This window comes from Raphanus sativus, chromosome 4, assembly GCF_000801105.2.
Source record: "Raphanus sativus cultivar WK10039 chromosome 4, ASM80110v3, whole genome shotgun sequence".
In the NCBI taxonomy this organism is placed as follows: Eukaryota; Viridiplantae; Streptophyta; class Magnoliopsida; order Brassicales; family Brassicaceae; genus Raphanus; species Raphanus sativus.
Genome location: NC_079514.1, coordinates 15,473,408 through 15,491,734, shown reverse-complemented (window position 1 = coordinate 15,491,734; position 18,327 = coordinate 15,473,408). Strand labels below are relative to the sequence as shown.

The following is an 18,327-nucleotide window of genomic DNA, read 5'->3' as shown; positions in this document are numbered from 1 at the left end:
AAACTATAGTCACTTTCTGTCGACGTGGCTCACTTACCACCCAATCCCTTTACTACGTTGTAGTTTTCTTCTTTGGCTCTTAATCCAGATTAATTATAATAATTTTGTACTACAAACCATAAATTTTAAATGAGAAACGAGCTACTTGTAATTCTAAAACGAACCAGAATAATCAACTTTTTGATAAAATAAATAATCATAATTCAAAGTAAACTCGTTGTTATACTATTCCTAATTTTCTAGGACGATCAATAAAATGAATTTTGAAAACCAGCCTTGTATAAGTAGTATAACTAGCCTTTCTCAAAAAAAAAAAAAAAAAACTAGCCTTGTCTAAGACTGTTGGAGTTGTCAGCTAACGATGACCATGGAATGGCGGTGATGCTGGTCATTTAGGTCGGTGGGGGGTTCCTTTACCGGTACGTTGACGGTGTGCTAGGTCATCATCTTGAACCATAAATATAGTATTTTATTTAATATTGATTGCTAAATATAATGGGCTTTTACTCATATCAGATATGGGCTTAAAAAGCAAAATAGAATCCTTGCACTGTATTATACAAGCCTAATAGTCTTTTAAATAGAAGTAGTCGAGTTACGGTTGTCTGCTCGGGCTTGGGCTGTTTAACTCAACTGTTACGCGTATTTGTTTTTTATAAAACTGTTTCTATTACTGATTTGATTATTAACAATTTATCATTATATAAAGAACTGTTAAGGTAAGAGGATAATTGGAAAATAAACATAAAAATGGCACTAGTTAGATTATAGAGTATTATTATTCCCAGTTTTTCTATAGCAGAATTTAAAATCTTAATAATAAACGAGTAATATTTTTATATAGCTTCATATATAAATTTGATTTTATGAATATTAATCCAAATAAGTAATAACAACCACATGCATATTTTGCATTCTTCCAAAATTAAAATCACTTAAACTGTCAACGGTCCACATGATCATTCGTTATCAATACTAAAATAAGTCGGATAAAATAATAAGTTTTAGTACAAAAATAGTTGCCGTCTTATCAAATTTGGAAAACATACATTTTAAAATGAATAAAATACAAAGAAATGAATTATTGAAAGGGGAAAATTCACAGACCATTCAGGTTTTGATTGAGAGAAAGATTCCCATTATCTTTTTCAGTGTCAACTCTCCAACAAAAGCAAAACTCTTATTAATAAAAAACACTTTCTTTTTTTCTGTCAATAATACAATAAAATTAAAAATAAACTAAAGCAAAAGCAAGAACCCAACACGGTTCCACATGAATCCCAACTCGATTGCAAAGCATAACTATCAAAAAGATGTGTCTTTTTGAAACTATTGAAGATCCAATCTCGTAAATTTTATGGGGTCTGCGTTAGATTTCTAGAGAGAGAGAGAGAGTGTCTGTGAAGAACTTTATCCGTCTAGAGAGAGAGAGAAAGAGCTGAGAGCTTGAAACGAAGATGGAGGCGAAGCAGATGAGGTTTCTTACTCACCAAGCTTTCTTCTCCTCCGTTCGATCAGGAGACATCAACCAACTCCAAGAATTAGTCGAAAAGTTAACAGGGGACGAGCTCATCGATGAGTCATCACCGTCTTCCGCTGTCTCTGAGCTTATGTCCGTTCAAAACGACGCCGGAGAAACCGCCGTGTACATCGCCGCAGCGGAGAATCTGCAAGATGTTTTCAGTTACTTGCTTCCGTTTTCTAGTTTGGAAACTGTTAAGATCAGATCCAAATCCGACATGAACGCTTTTCACGTCGCCGCCAAGCGAGGACACTTGGGTATATTTGTCTTGTCTGAATGTCCTTAAATCTCTCTCTGTTTCTCCTAACTGTTTACTAGAAAACAAAGATCTTTAATTTGAGTCCTAAATCAATCTTACCATGGCTGATCTGAGATGATACGGAATATACACAATTTAGTAAGAGTTTATATAAATTTTTAATACAAAATTGAGGTTTATATATATAAATAAATAAAATTTTCCTAAATTTCTGGGAGGTCATAGGCTAATTTTTTTTTTTTTTGAGCTTCAGTACCTTTAATCTTGACCCTTTTGGATCTGATTATCTCCAGGGATAGTAGAGGAGCTACTGAGACGATGGCCAGAGCTTTGTAGAATCTGTGACGCTTCCAACACGAGTCCGCTCTACGCAGCAGCGGTTCAAGATCACTTGGAGATAGTAAAGGCAATGCTAGATGCTGATCCGAGGTGTGCGATGATCGTTAGGAAGAACGGGAAAACATCGCTGCACACGGCGGGAAGGTACGGTCTTCTTCGGATAGTGAGAGCTCTCATCGAGAGAGACGCAGCGATCGTCGGTGTCAAAGATAAGAAAGGTCAGACCGCTCTTCACATGGCTGTTAAAGGGCAAAGCGTGGAAGTTGTTGAAGAGATTTTGCAGGCTGATTACACCATACTGAACGATCGAGATCGTAAAGGGAACACTGCTCTTCATATCGCTACTCGAAAGTCCCGACCACAGGTATTAAGACCGCTCTACTTCAAGTGTCTTATTGCCAATGTTCTAAAATTTGGTTTAGACAAAAGTTGGTCATAGCCAAAACGATTTAAGATTCTTAAAATCCCATTTATAAAACTCAAATCTGTTTTTCAAAAAAAAACACACTCAAATATGTATAAACTGTTTAAATCGGTTAAAATTGTTTTTAATTAGGTTAAATCGATATAAGTTACTCTAAATATATTAAATTAAGTAAGAATATAAATATAAATTCACAGTTTTAGTTTAATTTTTTGTTTATCTAATTTTTATTGTTCACCAAAATACTTTTACAACAAAAAAGTAAATTTTACAACTGAACTAAAAACTAAAAATTTTAATATAATAATAAATATAAAATATTAAAAATTATTTGAATATTACGAGTGTCTCTTGAGAAAGGATGTTCTTGATTGTGTTTCTTTTTTATATGTTTTAGATAACGAGCTTGTTGCTAACGTTCACGGCTATTGAAGTAAACGCGGTTAACAACCAGAAAGAAACCGCAATGGACTTGGCTGACAAGCTTCAGTACAGCGAGTCAGCATTGGAGATCAACGAGGCTTTAGTAGAAGCAGGTGCCAAACACGGGAGGTTCATCGGCCGCGAAGACGAGGCTCGAGCCTTGAAGCGAGCAGTGAGCGATATCAAACACGAGGTTCAGTCACAGCTTCTCCAGAACGAGAAAACAAACCGTCGCGTCTCCGGGATCGCCAAAGAGCTGAGAAAACTCCACAGAGAAGCTGTACAGAACACAACTAACTCGATAACGGTCGTGGCGGTTCTGTTCGCGTCCATCGCGTTCTTGGCGATATTCAACTTACCCGGTCAGTACTTCACCGACGGGTCGCGAGCGGGGAAAGCGGAGATCTCGGGGAGCACGGGGTTCAGAGTGTTCTGTCTTTTGAACGCGACGTCGCTGTTTATATCGTTGGCGGTCGTGGTGGTGCAGATAACGTTGGTGGCGTGGGACACACGTGCGCAGAAGAAAGTCGTGTCGGTGGTGAATAAGCTGATGTGGGCGGCTTGCGCGTGTACGTTCGGAGCGTTTTTGGCGATAGCGTTTGCTGTTGTGGGGAAAGGGAACGCGTGGATGGCGATCACGGTGACGGTTCTCGGGATGCCGATACTGGTGGGGACGTTGGCGAGCATGTGTTATTTTGTGTTTAGGCAGAGGTTTAGGAGTGGTAATGATTCGCAGAGGAGGATAAGGAGAGGGAGTGGGAGTAGATCCTTCTCTTGGTCTTACTCTCATCATGTTTCTGACTTTGAAGATGAGTCTGATTTCGAGAAGATTATCGCTCTTTGAAATTGGCTTCCTCTTTGTATAGTGGAGAGAGAGAAGGGATCGTCTCTTTTTTTTTTCTTTTTCTTTTCCATGTTTGTGATGTATTTTTGGTAAAAAGATGAAAATGTAATGTTGTTGTAACATTAGAAAAAAATAATGTTGTATTCATAGAAAATAAATAAACAGAATATATAAATCTTATTCGTAGTTGAGTATTCATAACTGTGTGATTCTAGCCCTAACATTTGTTAACCTCTAACCAAATCAAAGAACAAAGTAAAAACCATGAATGGTTAAATATGTAACTGAAAGAGTCTTTTTGTTCTCTTGAGGGTGAACTTCAAACTCAAAATTTTACCATTAAGAGAAGATAAGAGATGAGTTATCAACTTTATAATTGGTCGATTTACAATGGACTGACTCATGTGTACAAACCAACACGCATCCCTTACCTAAACCAGAGAGCTTGGCTTACATGACAGCCAATTAATACAATGACACTTTCTTCGCATATGGTAAAAATAGAAATAACTCTTTTACTTGGATTACAGTCAAATTCTTGAAGCAATGATCGGACCTACTCAAAGCTGCAAACTTTTGTACAAATATATCATTGTGAAAAAGAGAAGTCATAAAGAGCTTTGCAGAAGTATCCGACAACCGTGTTTTTAGATCAAATGGAGCATATCATTCTAACATTAATAATCTTTTCATATGGTTTTCCACTTTCTTTAAAAAAAACAACACAAAACCACATGATGACTTGTTTTTTTCCATCCACAAAGGGTAACAAATAATCTCCCCTTTTTAAGAAAAAACAACAATGAAGCAAATTCAATACCATAATAATGGGTAGCCTGACGAATCTGTCGTAAATAAAACACCCGACAGAGAGAGAGAGAGATAGAGATATAAAACTTTACAGGAGACAATGGATCCGTGGAGTCTATACCAGGAGGTTTATAGCTGTAATTGACCAGAACCTTTTCTTGAGGATCTTGCTGGAGGTCGATCGTTTTCTGGAACTGATGATGATGCCAAGGAAGGTGATGGTTTCTGTTGTTCTTTAGATGTCCTCACCTCCTAACACATCAATTAAAACCCAGGTATATTAGTTTGTCTGAATCAACCCCTTGACAGACTACTCCAATTGGCTAGCGTTTGTAAATTCAAACAAAGCGCAGAAAATGAAAGAAAAACAAAATACAGCATTTTCACAATCTAAATTCAAACAAGACAAATTCTAATATTTTATCTTGTTTTCGTCAAAAACCCCAAAATAATGATGAAGATATGACTACACAAATTTTTTGATTTCGGCAAATATTGTGTAATGGTATTAAAATTCCTGAAAATGTGTCACCAATCAAAGCAATTCGATAAAAATATGTTGTGTTGTGTGGTACCAACCTCTGATGTAGAAGAAGAGGAAGTGCTATACGAGTAGTTCACTTCATTCCTTGCCTGGTCATGATGCTGATTCTGCACGTTCTCAAATTGTTGTAACCGTGCAGCAAAGTTGATTCCCTGATGAGAACTGTTAATATTATAGTCTTCTGCATCACCGTCCTGTTGATGATGCATATACTGAGAGAAAGAAACTCCTGAAAATGCTCTGCGTATTTGGTCTCCACCGCCACTGATAGAGTACGTTGGGACTGTTTTGAGCCTCGTCTCAAGTATCCTAAACGCCGCACTTTGCTGCAAACAGAAGAAAATAAACCAGGCACTATCAAACACCACCATTTTTTTTGCGATAAACCGAACAAGTGTTGTTCTATTCTTTTTTTCTTTTTGGTTGGTTTTCTTACCTGAGGAAGTAACATTAGAAGACCATAAAGTGTTTTCAGCAACCATGGGTACCTTCCTGGTTCCAGAAGCTGGAAAAGAGAAAAGGTTTCAATAGCAGTTCACAGAAGAAGCTCTCTGGGTTGAGATAAATCAAACAAAACCTGCAATCTAAGGTAAGTAAAGATTGGAGTTTCAAGAAGACGGATCAATTTGTCAAGCTGTACGAAAAATTTGACGTTCATGTCTTCTTCTACCAATGATTGAATCACGACGCTCGCGTGTTGGTAAGCCTGTTAATAATTCCATTTGCTGATGGTCAACATCAGATGGTGATATTTTAAAAAAATATAAAACGAGAAAATGTTTTTGTGATTACCTGAGATAATAAGCAGAGGCTTATAATTGCAATAGGTGAGTGGCACCATGAAGCGTACAAGGCAACAAAAAGTTCTTTCCCTTCACGATTGACGAGCGAACCTCTCAGAAGATTTCTTAGTTTTGATAACTCCGAGGATGTAAGCAAAATCAAATTCAATGCCTGAAAACATAAAAGACAGTCAAAGTCAATCAATCATCTAACTGTCTTAACCCTCAAACATTCGTTAAGTGAAGAAAGGAGAAACACCTGAACCATGGTTGAAGCAAAGTCAAGATTATCTTCTCCCTCTAGTATAGTTGATAGCTCTCGATAGACTCTTTCGGCATCCAAAAGTACACACAGTCTCCGGATTATAAGGGCACCACGCCTAAACAAGATAGGTTTTTTGACTAACTAAATAATATGTTCTTTTCTGGAAACTTGACAGATTATAAAATGGGACTAACCTTTCCAATAGAGAATTATCAGCTCGAAAATTGTGGATTAGAAAGACAAAGAGATGGCGAAAGTGTTGCGGATCTTTTGCTATACCAGCATGAACTTCCAGAACCAAGAGCACCACCTTTGATTTATTTTAATGTCCAGATAGTTCAATTTCATATAAATTAGTTACTAGACCAAACCAAACCTTATAGAGCATAAAAATTCACCAAACAAACACACTCAGGGAGATAAAACTTACGTCATCAGAAGAATCAGATAATGCTTTTAGCAGTGTGTCAAATATGTCATACAGGGAGCACATGACCTGTTACAATATTACCACTTAAAGCTTTAAAGCGATGAACAAAAGGAGTCATTTATAAAAGAATGATGCCAAACAAAAACTGGTCTCTTTTCACCTCATTACGATGCTTCTTTAATTGTGTTAATATCCAATTCAATCCTTCAATTCGAGTAGCCTCATGATCGCTTGATAGCTGCCTGGTCGAAGCAAGAAGACACAGATCAACCAGAATCAGGCAAACATTGATAGCATTCGAAAGGACCAAAAATACAAAGAAAACAAACCTCTTTGCTACAGAGAGAATTGCACCAACATCAAAACCATCTGAGGGTTCAACATGGATTGAACGAAGTTCTTCATTGGTTTCACGAGCAACCTTGGGCAAGTAAATAAACACAAAGAAGGTGAAAACGTTGCAAGAAGAGACCAACAGTTTCCATCACTAAGGAGGAGGAACCAAAACCTACCTCCCTAATTTCTTCATTTTTGTCAGATATGCAAGGCAAGATAGCTCCAAGAATATCAGTATAGTAGCGCACGAGCTGGTCACCCCCAAGTTTCGCAAACTCGTTTATCTACACAAGTACATTCTTTTTTCTATTAAAAGACCTACTGGCAAGACAAAGTAGCTCCCACATATGTAACTGCCAAGCAGAAGAATGCTTTTTTTTTTCCTTCTTCTTACCCACGTGATGGCTGTTAACCGAGTGAATTCATCAGGAGACGAAGCCCTCTGCACCAGTATTTCAGCCATGCGACCATAATCTACAGACTTTCAACAGTAGTATAGCTCCAGTCAGAAATTTACCTATGAAATCTTGAAAAGGCACACTAACTAAACAAGACAGAAACCATACTGGTGAGTTTTTAATCTCTTGAAGAAACTCTGAAAGAGCAGAAACAGCCTGCTGTCGTATTTCATGACTAGAGTCGCTCAGCATATTGAATAACCCTGAAAACTTATTGACATAGTTAGTTTTAGCTGAACATAACACAAATAAACTATACTTGAATAAGGTGATATCAAGCTGAGGTTGCAATTACCATCAAGAAAGTCTGGTAGAAACCCGAGCATATCAAAGTCTGGAACACTATCAAGAACAGTGATCCATTCTACCAGAAATCGTCGAACATAAGGGTTTAAAACGTTCATGCGTTCTTTTAACAAAGGTACGAATTCCTGAACACTGCAAAATCCAAGAAACCAACAAAGTGAAGCAGGAGAGTCAAGTCTTTTTTAAGTAAATATTAACAGAGTTATTTTTCACACACACACACAAATACCTGAACTCATCACTTTCCGTCACAATATCCTGAAACCACAAGGTATAACTCTAATCAGCATACGATATAAAAAAAAATCGATATAGCAGTCGTGTGAAAGAGAGAGAGAATATTGATACCTTAACAAGGCCATCTAAGACATGAGCAGCACTTTGGACACTGGGATCAGAATCTGCTGAGAGCTTGCACAAAGCATCAAAGATGTCATTGAAGAAAAAAATGAACTCGCCTCTGACAATCTGTAGTAAACCAGAGAGATAAGTGAGATGGAGAAGCATCAATGCTAGTACCACAAACAATGGTAAATGTTATACTAGTAGAGTGTTATATACCTTTGCAATATTATAGAGAGCTTCGCAAGCATAGTACCGAACTTTGCTATCTTGATCAAGAAAGGAGCTTATAACAGGTGGCACTATTTGCTTCACGTTTCATAAATCAAAAGAAAGAATCAGAAAAACATCCTATAATTGATAGATTTATAAATTATAGTAAAACATAACGTTCATAACCTATTTGCCCCCAAATTTGAAAAAAAAAATTATTGAAATCTTTACTAAATCACCTAAAGCCCCTGAATCTCAGGAGGGGGCCCTGAGCAAAGGTTTAAACAATTGAGAGTGTTATACATAGATACCTCAAGGTATTGAGGAGCTTCTGAAGACAAACCAACAGTAACAGCAGCTAAGGCAAGAACTCCACCCTATGATTAAAGATAAACCCTGAGATCAAAGTCAAGAGCAAGAAAATGCAAAAAAGGAAAAAAAAGAATGAAATAGCAAAAACCTTGCGATGATTAGGTTGAGGAGATTTGGCAAACTCCTTGACCAACATGTCAATGACTTTGGAGAGCTTCTCATGGTCACCAGCTGAAGCTAAATTCTTCACAGTGTTCTCAATCTACAGTTCAGAGGAGCCGAAACAGTAACAAATCATGATCATCATCAGAGAATGAAAGGGAAAGAGAGAAGAGAGAACCTCAAGAGCAGCAGATTTGCGCTTCTCGTAGAGTTTGTCGGAGAGATTGCGTTGAACGGCCGCCGGAATCAAGGAAAGAGCGTCTGACATGTCAGATGAAACCCTAAATCGTTCGCGATTTATCAGAAGAAGAAGAATGAAGGGCGGATTACTATTCTAACTTCTTTTGCACGGATCTGGTCAAAAACACGGAGGAGGAAGTCATCTATGGCTCTTACCAGTTGTTATAGTTTCCGGGCAAATACCATTTTTTGATTATTACCTTTTCTCTTTGCTTTTGTCTTTTACAACTGCTTTTTTTTCTTCTGTCGACTTTTCTTCCTTGTTTCTTCACTGTGTTTTCTTTTTCTGAACACACGTCACTTATAAATAATTTTTTTTCAGATTAGTTATTATGATTTCATTGGTTGATGTTTTTTAATTATTTGATTCTATTCCATAAGACAAGTAATTAATGCATATACAAATATCAGTTACCAGACAATCAACCAATTTTAGAAATAAAAATATGTCATGAATTGTTAGACACATATGTTACCAAATACAAACAGTAATCATATATATATAATGATTACCTCTAATCAACTTTCTAAAAAAGTTTTATTATTTTACATCTTTTAAACATTTAAATTTTAGAATCATCTTTTTCCGAGAAATTTATTATATTAATATAAAAAGTGTTTACAAAATACAGAAAATGCCTAAAAACAACTGCTAACACAAATTAAAACTAAATATATTTAAGAATTTTTTTATTGTATCACTGAAGCATCGTACATCACTTTACGTTGCAAAGGAAAGGACCATAAAAAATTTCCATTCAAAATAAAGATTATCATGTGAGAGTTAATTTATACATTTAATGGAAACTGAATTTTCTTTTTTGAACTACGGAAACTGAATATTCAGTGGTCTAAATATAATATATTTTCCATTAAATTTTCATTTTAAATACATGCACTATATTTTAAATGAAACAAATCCTAATTATATATTAGAAAGTCAACTAAATTATATATTAGAAAGTCAGCTAAAATACTGTAAATTCGGAAAATAGAAAGTTTATGGCCAATATTCGAACAATTTAATACATTCCTTAAATTTATCAATTTAACATCTTATGTAATATTCGATCCTAGTGAGATTTTAGACTGTTTTTTGTTATCAATATAAATGTGTTGGATTAGAGAATAATGTTGTTGTTGCTTTTGATTATATACTATTCCTCTGTTTCAAATTAATATATGTTTTGGATTTTGCACACTTATTAATAAAATACATTAAATAATAGTATTAAATGTATAATTTTTTGTGATTAACATTTTCCCATAACATTCAACCAATCAAAATTTAGTAAATACAATTATTTTTTTTGAAATCAACAATTTATCATTATTATCTATTAAAATTACATTGAGAAAGTAAAAAATACATCTTTTTGAAACAATTTTTATCTAAAACTTGGATTAATTAGAAACGCAGGGAGTATAGTTTTTGTTTTAAATTATCTAGAAGCAAATTCAGTCTAACTCTGTGATTCTATTTTAATAGAATTGATATATACTATGATTAAAATAAATTACTTATAACCATATTAGGTCTGCCTTGTAATTATATTTTAATAGTAGGAACTAGATTTTGATCCGCCGTTCAAATGACAAATATATTTTTGTTTTATATTTTTTTAGAAATTTTTTCATATTTATAATTTTTAGAGGCTAGCCAAGAGAGGTAACACCGGTTTTCTGTTAAAGTTACATATGCATTCAATTTTTTATCAAATGGCATGCAGTTTTGTCAAACCGATCTTTTACTTAAATTTTATTTTTTCCCCATTTGATTCCGCTAGATTTAGGAGTCAACTGTAGTTCTTATATTTAATAATATTTATGTATCTATACTATTATTTATGAAATGATTTTGCTTACTCGTCATATTCTCCATAATTTTAGCTAATTTTACTTATTTGTCATTGTTTATTGCTTATGTTTTCCATATTTTTAAATAAATTACATATTTTTATATTTTTAATAATTTTAGTGTGGTTTATTTATCACATTTTCCATAATTTAAATTATTTATTTATTTGTCATATTCTTAATAATTCTAGTTGGTAATTTTAGATTTGCTTACTTGTCATACACTCCATGATTTTAGGTTATTTTGTTTATTTTCCATGTTTTGTTATTCTTACAAACTTATTTGTCATTTTTTTGCTTAATTGTCATGCTTTTCATAATTTTAGCTAATTTTATTTATTTGTCATTGTTTATTGCTTATTGCTTATTTTCCATATTTTTAGGTGATTTTGCTTATTTGTCATTGTTTATTCTTTATTGCTTTTATTTTCCATATTTTTAGGCAATTTTACTAATTTGTCATTGTTTATTTTTATTTATCATATTTTCCATAATTTTAAGCAAATTACGTATTTTTTATTTTTAATAATTTTAGTGTGGTTTATTTATCATATTTTCCATAATTTAAGTTATTTATTTATTTGTCATATTCTTAATAATTTTAATTGGTAATTATAGATTTGCTTACTTATCATACGCTCCATGATTTTAGGTTATTTTGCTTATTTTTCATGTTTTGTTATTCTTACAAATTGTTTTGCTAATTTTATTTATTTGCATATTCTTCATAATTTTAGCTAATTTTATTTATTTGTCATTGTTTATTGCTTATTGCTTATATTTTCCATATTTTTAGGTGATTTTGATTATTTGTCATTTTTTATTTTTTATTTATCATTTTCATAACTTTAAGTAATTTACTTATTTTTAATATTTTTAATAATTTTAGTTTTTTTATTTGACATATTTTCCATAATTTAAGTTATTTATCTATTTTCATATTATTAATAATTTTAGTTGGTAATTTTATTAAGTTGTCATATTTTAATAGTTTTAGGTGGTAATTTTAGATTTGCTTAGTTGTCGTACACTCCACGATTTTAGATTATTTTGCTTATTTTTCATGATTTATTATTTTTTTCAAACTTATTTGCTATATTCCATGATTTAGGTGGACTCATTATTTGTAATAATTAACTTTTTGAATTGTTAGTCTTAAAACATTTTAGGGATTATTTAATAAATATTTTTATTATACTCAGTATAATTATTATTGTAGTTTTGTTCATCTATGTTTATTTTAGTAATATTAAATCATTTAATATTGTTTATTAACTATTTTTAAAAAAGAAGATTGTTTCTCTTTTATATCACTGAATTATCGTACCAATCAAAAATATGAATTCAGAGAATATAATTTTTCTTCGTTAAAAATTAAAACAAATCCAGCTTTTACTAGACATATATCATTTATTACTTTAGTTTATAAAATTTTATATAAATAGAAATATGTTTTTAATTATTGTAGATTTTGTTAATAGTTGTCAGTATAAATTCTGATAAAAGAAATTCATAAAAATGCAGTTAAGATTTTGATAAAAGGAGGATTGATTTCATAAGTTTTATAGATTTATTTTTTATGTTACCTATCAGTATTAACAAAACTTTATTAAGTTATTATGTTGATGATATCTTTTACATGTGTGATTTTTTGATGATAGAATAACTGAAATATTTTATAAGTACCAAACTATTAGCTATGTTGTGTTGTAATAAAAATGATAAATTATATATTTTGATTAATTTAATATTTGAAACTAATTAAATAAATTAAATTAAAATATTAAAATTTAAATTAGATGGATATATATTAGTCCGCACATGCCATCATCTAGTTTAATAGTATAGAAACATATAATCATAAATATCTTTTGACAAAAACATATCTATCTTACTGATAATAAAATACGTTATAATTTACATTTACCTGTAAATTATAATAAGTAAAAAACATGTTTTGACAATAATAATATGTTTTAGTTTAGTAAATATAATAAGTAAACAGTTTACTACTCAGCTACTGAACATTGAATATGAAAATAGTGCCATTCATTGTCTTCACTTGGTGGAAATCAAGATTCGAGAGCGAAATACTTTTTTCTTATGCATACGAGAGCGAAATACCATCAGTTCACTAGAAACAGAAGGGTCAAAGATACAGGTACAGCTACAAAAGGCAACAGCAACTACAAAACTCTTTTGTTTTTGAACAAAAGAAAAGGGAAAAGAAAAGTTATTATAAAACGTCTATTCTTTTAGGACTCTCTATTAAATGCAAGTGAAGGACTTTTCTCTGAGATTTCTACTTCTTGACGATATTGAGATCGATGTGTACATACGCAAGAGAAGCAACAAAGACAAAGAAGAAGGCTGATACAAGCATGAGTGGTTCCGCAAGCATGTATATTGGTTTGAACGTATAGTACACCTGCCATAAACCGTGAAACGTTAGTCAGTTTTGCAACAACAGTTTGTAAACTCATGCAACAAATTCAGTTTTGAGCATATTGCTACTAACACTATTGGGCACCAAGGTTCCCAGAGTTATGCGTCTATTAAAACACATAACAAGAACATCATGATGATCTAATCTAGATAAATATTTTTTTACCTGGAAAGGTACGTTGTGAGTGGGAACTACATTATCCTTTTGCAACACAACCACGGTTCTTCCCACGATGTCAAGGTATGAGTATTTGACCTGACACAAGACCATTTATAGATACATGTTAACCATAAGTTTGCAAATGCAGGTCATGTATCTGTGCAGTTGGTTATGCACCTGTAAGTCTTGATTCACTGTAAAGGGCAAAACAGCAGAAGGGTCCTTTGATCCTTCAGGGAGCACGACCTGAAACAAAATCTTCCTGTGTTAGCGAGTGATTGCTAAAAACAGAGAGCTCGGATTAAAGAAAAACAATATGATAACGATTGGTAGAAAATGCTATCAAAACCCACTTTGAGAGTCAACTTGTTAACTATAGTTTCAACGAGCGGGCAGCCAAAGGTAAAGTTCAAGTAACGTCTGCCATCGGGTGCTTCAAAAAGGTAGTCCTCTAATGGAACTCGATAGCCGATGACAAAGGTTGCTCTCCACCCTCCAAATAATGGGTATCGCGGTTCAAATTCAAGTTCTGACTGCAAAGACCATACCGTTGAATAGTTATAATTTTTGGGAGAATATTGTAGGGAATATATATTACTGCCTAAATTGCCATAGAATCAATAGAAGAGGGCAACACAAGTATACCTTCTTAAAGCCTGTACGCAGATGTGAAGTTGAGATGTTTCCGATGTCATCCCGGTAGTAGACAGAGTTAACTCTGGGAGGAAGTACTGCAAGGAGCGCATTGAAAGAGGATGAACCACTGATAGAACGTCTAGATTGATATTCAACCCTACAAAAAGACAAAAAAACCATTTCAGAAGATTGGGATACGTATTATAATCATACATAGCTATTGACAAGTTAGTGTTACTAACAGAAGTTGTAAACGGTAGCATAAAATGGAACCTTAACAGTTAGCTCACAACACATATTCAGAAACTCTAGCATATAATTACTAGAGATAAACCTTCCCCACATACAATAAGCCCATTACATACCTTGAGAAAACACCCTTATGCCGAGCTCCGCCATGGGTCAACCTGTAATTCTCTGTAATCTGAAGGCTACCCCAGTGCGAGATCTCAATCTCACGCACGAGTTCCTCAACAACAGCAAACGGACTGTTATTCTCAAAATGAACGATAACAGGTGCGTAGGAGTACGGAGCACGATCCTCATACGGTCCATATTTGATCTCTTTCCCAGCTCGGTTAGCAGGTTCGACGCTAGTGAACGACTCTACTCTAGTACTAGGAGTCTTAAAGAAAGTTGTCTGTTGCTTAATACGATACGGTGACAGCACCACAGCACTATCGCGGTAGTAAACCAGCTGAGACTCTGACTGGGTTATCTCCACAGGGAAAGGTTCCAAGGAATGGGTCAAAATGTAGAGCACCTCGAGTGTAACAGTTTCACCGGGTCCTAAGGGGGTAGCAAAGGAAACAAGGGAGTAGCCAGCGTCGTTTGGTGCATCATCAGGCTGTTGAGTTGGTTTCACATCTAGAGGCAAGTAGGTTTTCTTCTTCTTCTTGCCCGTAACTGCCAGGGCTTGGACCATGGCCAGATTCTTGATCTGGGTAGGTGGGAAAGCAAGAAGCATATCTGCAGCAGGATCTTTCCCAATGTTTTCGACCTAAAGAAACAATCCAGACAAGAGAACCGTTACCTTCAAATAGATCTGAGAGAAAGAAATATCTACAAAGGGTTCAAATCCCATAGAGAGAGAGAGAGAGAGATGATACCTTAAGAGTCAAGAAGGCCTTAACGATATGTGAGCTTAAATCAATCTGCAGAGAGATAAACAAGCACAATGGGGGGAGCATTTTAGAATCAAAACACCACTTTCAAGAAAGGATATTCTGCGAACATCAATGTATCATTTATACATACAGATCAGATTAATGAAATTAAAAGTAGATTATCTGTCCAATATACATAAAGTTGAGAGGCCTATACATGATCACAAACAACACACTAATTGTACAAGGCCAACATAACCTTCATTGACTCGAAGTTTCAATTAAAAGTAGAAACGGATCCATAAAGGTAAGTGAGAGAGAAGATAGATACCCTTCGCTCGGCATTGACGATCTGGAGATCCTGAGCGGAGGAAGATGATGGAAGAGACAAGAATAGAGCTGCGACTACGGCGAAGAAGATCCAGATACGAGCAGCCATTTTGTCGTCACTGCACTAACAACAAAAACCTCATTAAAACCAACAGAGCACATTGGCAATCTGTTAGGATCGGGAAAGAGGAGTGAGGCAGTTACAGACCGGTGAAGAAAAGAGGCAGCGAGGATCGAAAGGATCGTGTTGGCCGGCGAAGTGACTGTGAGGAGGAAGGAACAATCCGATCCAGTCAACTCCAAAAGTCTTTTACGATTTTAGGGATGGAACGTTATCGTTTTGACTTCATGTGCCGCGAGAATCATTTGTTATAGCTAATAGTGGCCTCTCCACTACTTATAAGCCCATTTTTAGATAGTACATCCAAGAGGCCTCTTGTTTTAGATGACATGAGACGTTATCGTTTTAACTTCATGGGCCCCGAGAATCATTAGTATAGCTAATAGTGGCCTCTTCACTACTTATAAGCCCATTTTTAGATAGTACATCCAAGAGGCCACTTTGCAGTTTTTTTTTCTTTTTCTTTTTGCATTGCTGTTGCAATCGCAGTGCATTTGAAGCAAACAGTTTAATGTTACAAAAAAATATTTTTGACCAGAGACAAAAAAAAATGAAAAAATTACATTGACAGACACTTTTCCACTTTTCAATTTCACTAAAAGACACTTTGTGCTTGTCACACACTTTCTCATGAGAGAAAGACTTTAATATCCTTTTAACTAGAAAACGAACTCTTTTCTTCTTTACGATTCCAATTACCAGACCATTAAAACTGTCTTTTTTTTCTCCCAGACACAATGAAGCTCAATAACCCTATCTCCTCTTTCGAAAATTCTTTACACCCTCTTTTTATTCTCAATTAAATTAAAGACCATTCTTAACAATCCACTAGATTCATCAACCCAATCTATTTTTTAATCACGAGTGACTGTGAACAAGATCCAGATCTTTCCACGTAACCATCCAAACCGCAGTCCTCATTGAAACTCAAACCACCGTTTGAACAGAAGTCAGATGGCTCTCCATGAGTACTGGTGGTGCACAAAGCATTCTCTTTGACTGGGGTTCAGATGGTGGTCCAGATCGGATTGTTGATGATGGTGGTGACGCAACTCAAGTCATCATCCTCTGTGACAGAATACGAGATGGATGAACTCCAATATTATTTGAGTGACATTGCAGGAACATATGTTATGAATTTTTTTTTGAAATAGTGGATGTGGAATTTCTAAATCAAAAGTCTAGCCTTGAACTCAATGACAAAACATTGAAAAAGTTAATTTTGGTACAAGCTTTAATTGCTTAAGTTCTCTATATATGTACTTATCTGCTACTTGTTCAAATCCATATTTTTTGAATAAATAACTCTGTAATTTTGGACCTTGAATTGAAAGACAAGATTTCAGATTTGGTATAAATTGCGTATGAATCATGTGTATGTGTGATTACATTACTACTTCCTCAAATGGATTTGTTTGGTTCATAGCGCTACTGTCAACACCGTCCATAACAAAAACCTCTACATCCACACTTCCCAAATCCCCAGCAGCTACATCCACATCCACACCTCGTTTTTGCTGGTAACCACATCCACATCTACACCTCGCTTTTGCTGGTAACCACATCCACATATTCTCTGTCCACAACAACATCATCTATTCCTCCCAAATCCCAGAAAACCGCATCCACAAATTTATGTCGCAGTGGTGGTCTTCGAAGAAATGGCGACGTGGTAAAAAATCAGCAATGACAATATTTTTTTACAAACAAAAGACAGATCTACAAAGATAAAATAGATCTAAACAAGAGATTGTAGAAGAAAGAAATAAGAAGATGATAAAAAGGAAGGGATATGAGATCAAAGAAGTTAAAGAAATTGCAGAAAATAAAGTAAATGAGAAAAGAAAAAGAAAGATGATGATTTTTTTTTGTGAGAGAAGAGAGAAAAATAAAGATAAAGAAATAAAAAAATAAAAAGAAACTGATAAATGGTTCTCATGACAAATTTCTTCTCTGTTGTCTTTATTCCAATCTCGTTAGTCTCTTTTCCTAGAGGAAAAAAAAGAAGGGCTTTAACGTCTAAAATTTCTTCTCTCTCCCACATAATGTGTGTGTCAAGTGGATTGTGTTCTTTAATGTAATGAAAGAGAAGAATGTGTCTGAATGGGTAAATCACTCAAAAAAAATAAGCAGCTTTAGTACTTTAGCGCCAGTTTCTAGCTAACAAACATGGCAATATATCAGACGGTCATTAAATGATGATTTTTTTACCTTCTAAGACACATTTCAACTTTAGTATTACACATTTAGGCACTTTATGCCTGAGACACACTTTCTATGTGTATTTTGTCATATATACCCTCAAACTTGAGACTTCAACGAAACATGTGACTTCAAGTCAATACTTTTTCCCAATTCCTTTTCTCAAAAATCTAATTTTGAATCAAAAACCAGAAACCTTTCCATCCCTTCCAAAACTTCAAGACTTCCTAATCGATGAAAAACAAGAAACTCAAATTACCAGCAAAATATTATAAATCTGGCACCTGTAAGTCGTCAACGACAATCAAGGTCAGATCTTTTTTGTCTCCATCTCTTCCAATTTCATACCTTTTTCGATTTTAACTGATTTTGAAGTCCTTCTCTCTCAAATAGGTGACAAACAATCAGATCCAGATTTTCCTACTATGAAGAACAAGAAACCCCGAATCGCATCTGAGG

At 34.3% G+C, this 18,327-nt stretch overlaps 3 protein-coding genes across 6 annotated transcripts; 1 reads left to right on the top strand and 2 right to left on the bottom strand.

The window, feature by feature from the left end:
• Nucleotides 1-1,180: 1,180 nt before the first annotated feature.
• On the top strand, nt 1,181-4,005 carry LOC108855365 (ankyrin repeat-containing protein At2g01680). Its single transcript, XM_018629174.2, has 3 exons — nt 1,181-1,779; nt 2,075-2,484; nt 2,942-4,005. The coding sequence occupies exons 1-3, from the start codon at nt 1,458-1,460 to the stop codon at nt 3,809-3,811; spliced, it is 1,602 nt and encodes a 533-aa protein (XP_018484676.1). The 5' UTR covers nt 1,181-1,457; the 3' UTR covers nt 3,812-4,005.
• Nucleotides 4,006-4,440: 435 nt separating this feature from the next.
• LOC108855898 (protein VAC14 homolog) lies at nt 4,441-9,296 on the bottom strand. 3 transcript variants are annotated; one of them, XM_018629824.2, is made up of 21 exons: nt 9,168-9,296; nt 8,950-9,052; nt 8,758-8,871; nt 8,609-8,674; nt 8,304-8,393; nt 8,091-8,210; nt 7,972-8,000; nt 7,732-7,874; nt 7,545-7,639; nt 7,373-7,459; nt 7,155-7,262; nt 6,972-7,063; nt 6,803-6,884; nt 6,643-6,708; nt 6,407-6,522; nt 6,207-6,327; nt 5,958-6,119; nt 5,743-5,871; nt 5,602-5,670; nt 5,201-5,491; nt 4,441-4,873 (listed from the first exon to the last, which is right to left on the bottom strand). In XM_018629824.2, the coding sequence occupies exons 2-21, from the start codon at nt 9,037-9,039 to the stop codon at nt 4,751-4,753; spliced, it is 2,193 nt and encodes a 730-aa protein (XP_018485326.1). In that variant the 5' UTR covers nt 9,040-9,052; nt 9,168-9,296; the 3' UTR covers nt 4,441-4,750. The 3 variants fall into 3 exon arrangements, with proteins under 3 accessions (XP_018485326.1, XP_056862993.1, XP_018485327.1); XM_057007013.1 differs by having other exon boundaries at nt 8,950-9,125; nt 9,212-9,295; XM_018629825.2 differs by having other exon boundaries at nt 9,212-9,283.
• Nucleotides 9,297-12,946: 3,650 nt separating this feature from the next.
• LOC108855885 (dolichyl-diphosphooligosaccharide--protein glycosyltransferase subunit 1B) lies at nt 12,947-15,915 on the bottom strand. Of its 2 annotated transcripts, none has more exons than XM_018629808.2 (9): nt 15,754-15,915; nt 15,547-15,664; nt 15,219-15,263; nt 14,475-15,109; nt 14,119-14,266; nt 13,827-14,006; nt 13,651-13,719; nt 13,480-13,569; nt 12,947-13,296 (listed from the first exon to the last, which is right to left on the bottom strand). In XM_018629808.2, the coding sequence occupies exons 2-9, from the start codon at nt 15,652-15,654 to the stop codon at nt 13,171-13,173; spliced, it is 1,401 nt and encodes a 466-aa protein (XP_018485310.1). In that variant the 5' UTR covers nt 15,655-15,664; nt 15,754-15,915; the 3' UTR covers nt 12,947-13,170. The 2 variants fall into 2 exon arrangements, with proteins under 2 accessions (XP_018485310.1, XP_018485311.1); XM_018629809.2 differs by having other exon boundaries at nt 15,547-15,669; nt 15,754-15,908.
• Between the last annotated feature and the right edge of the window lie 2,412 nt (nt 15,916-18,327).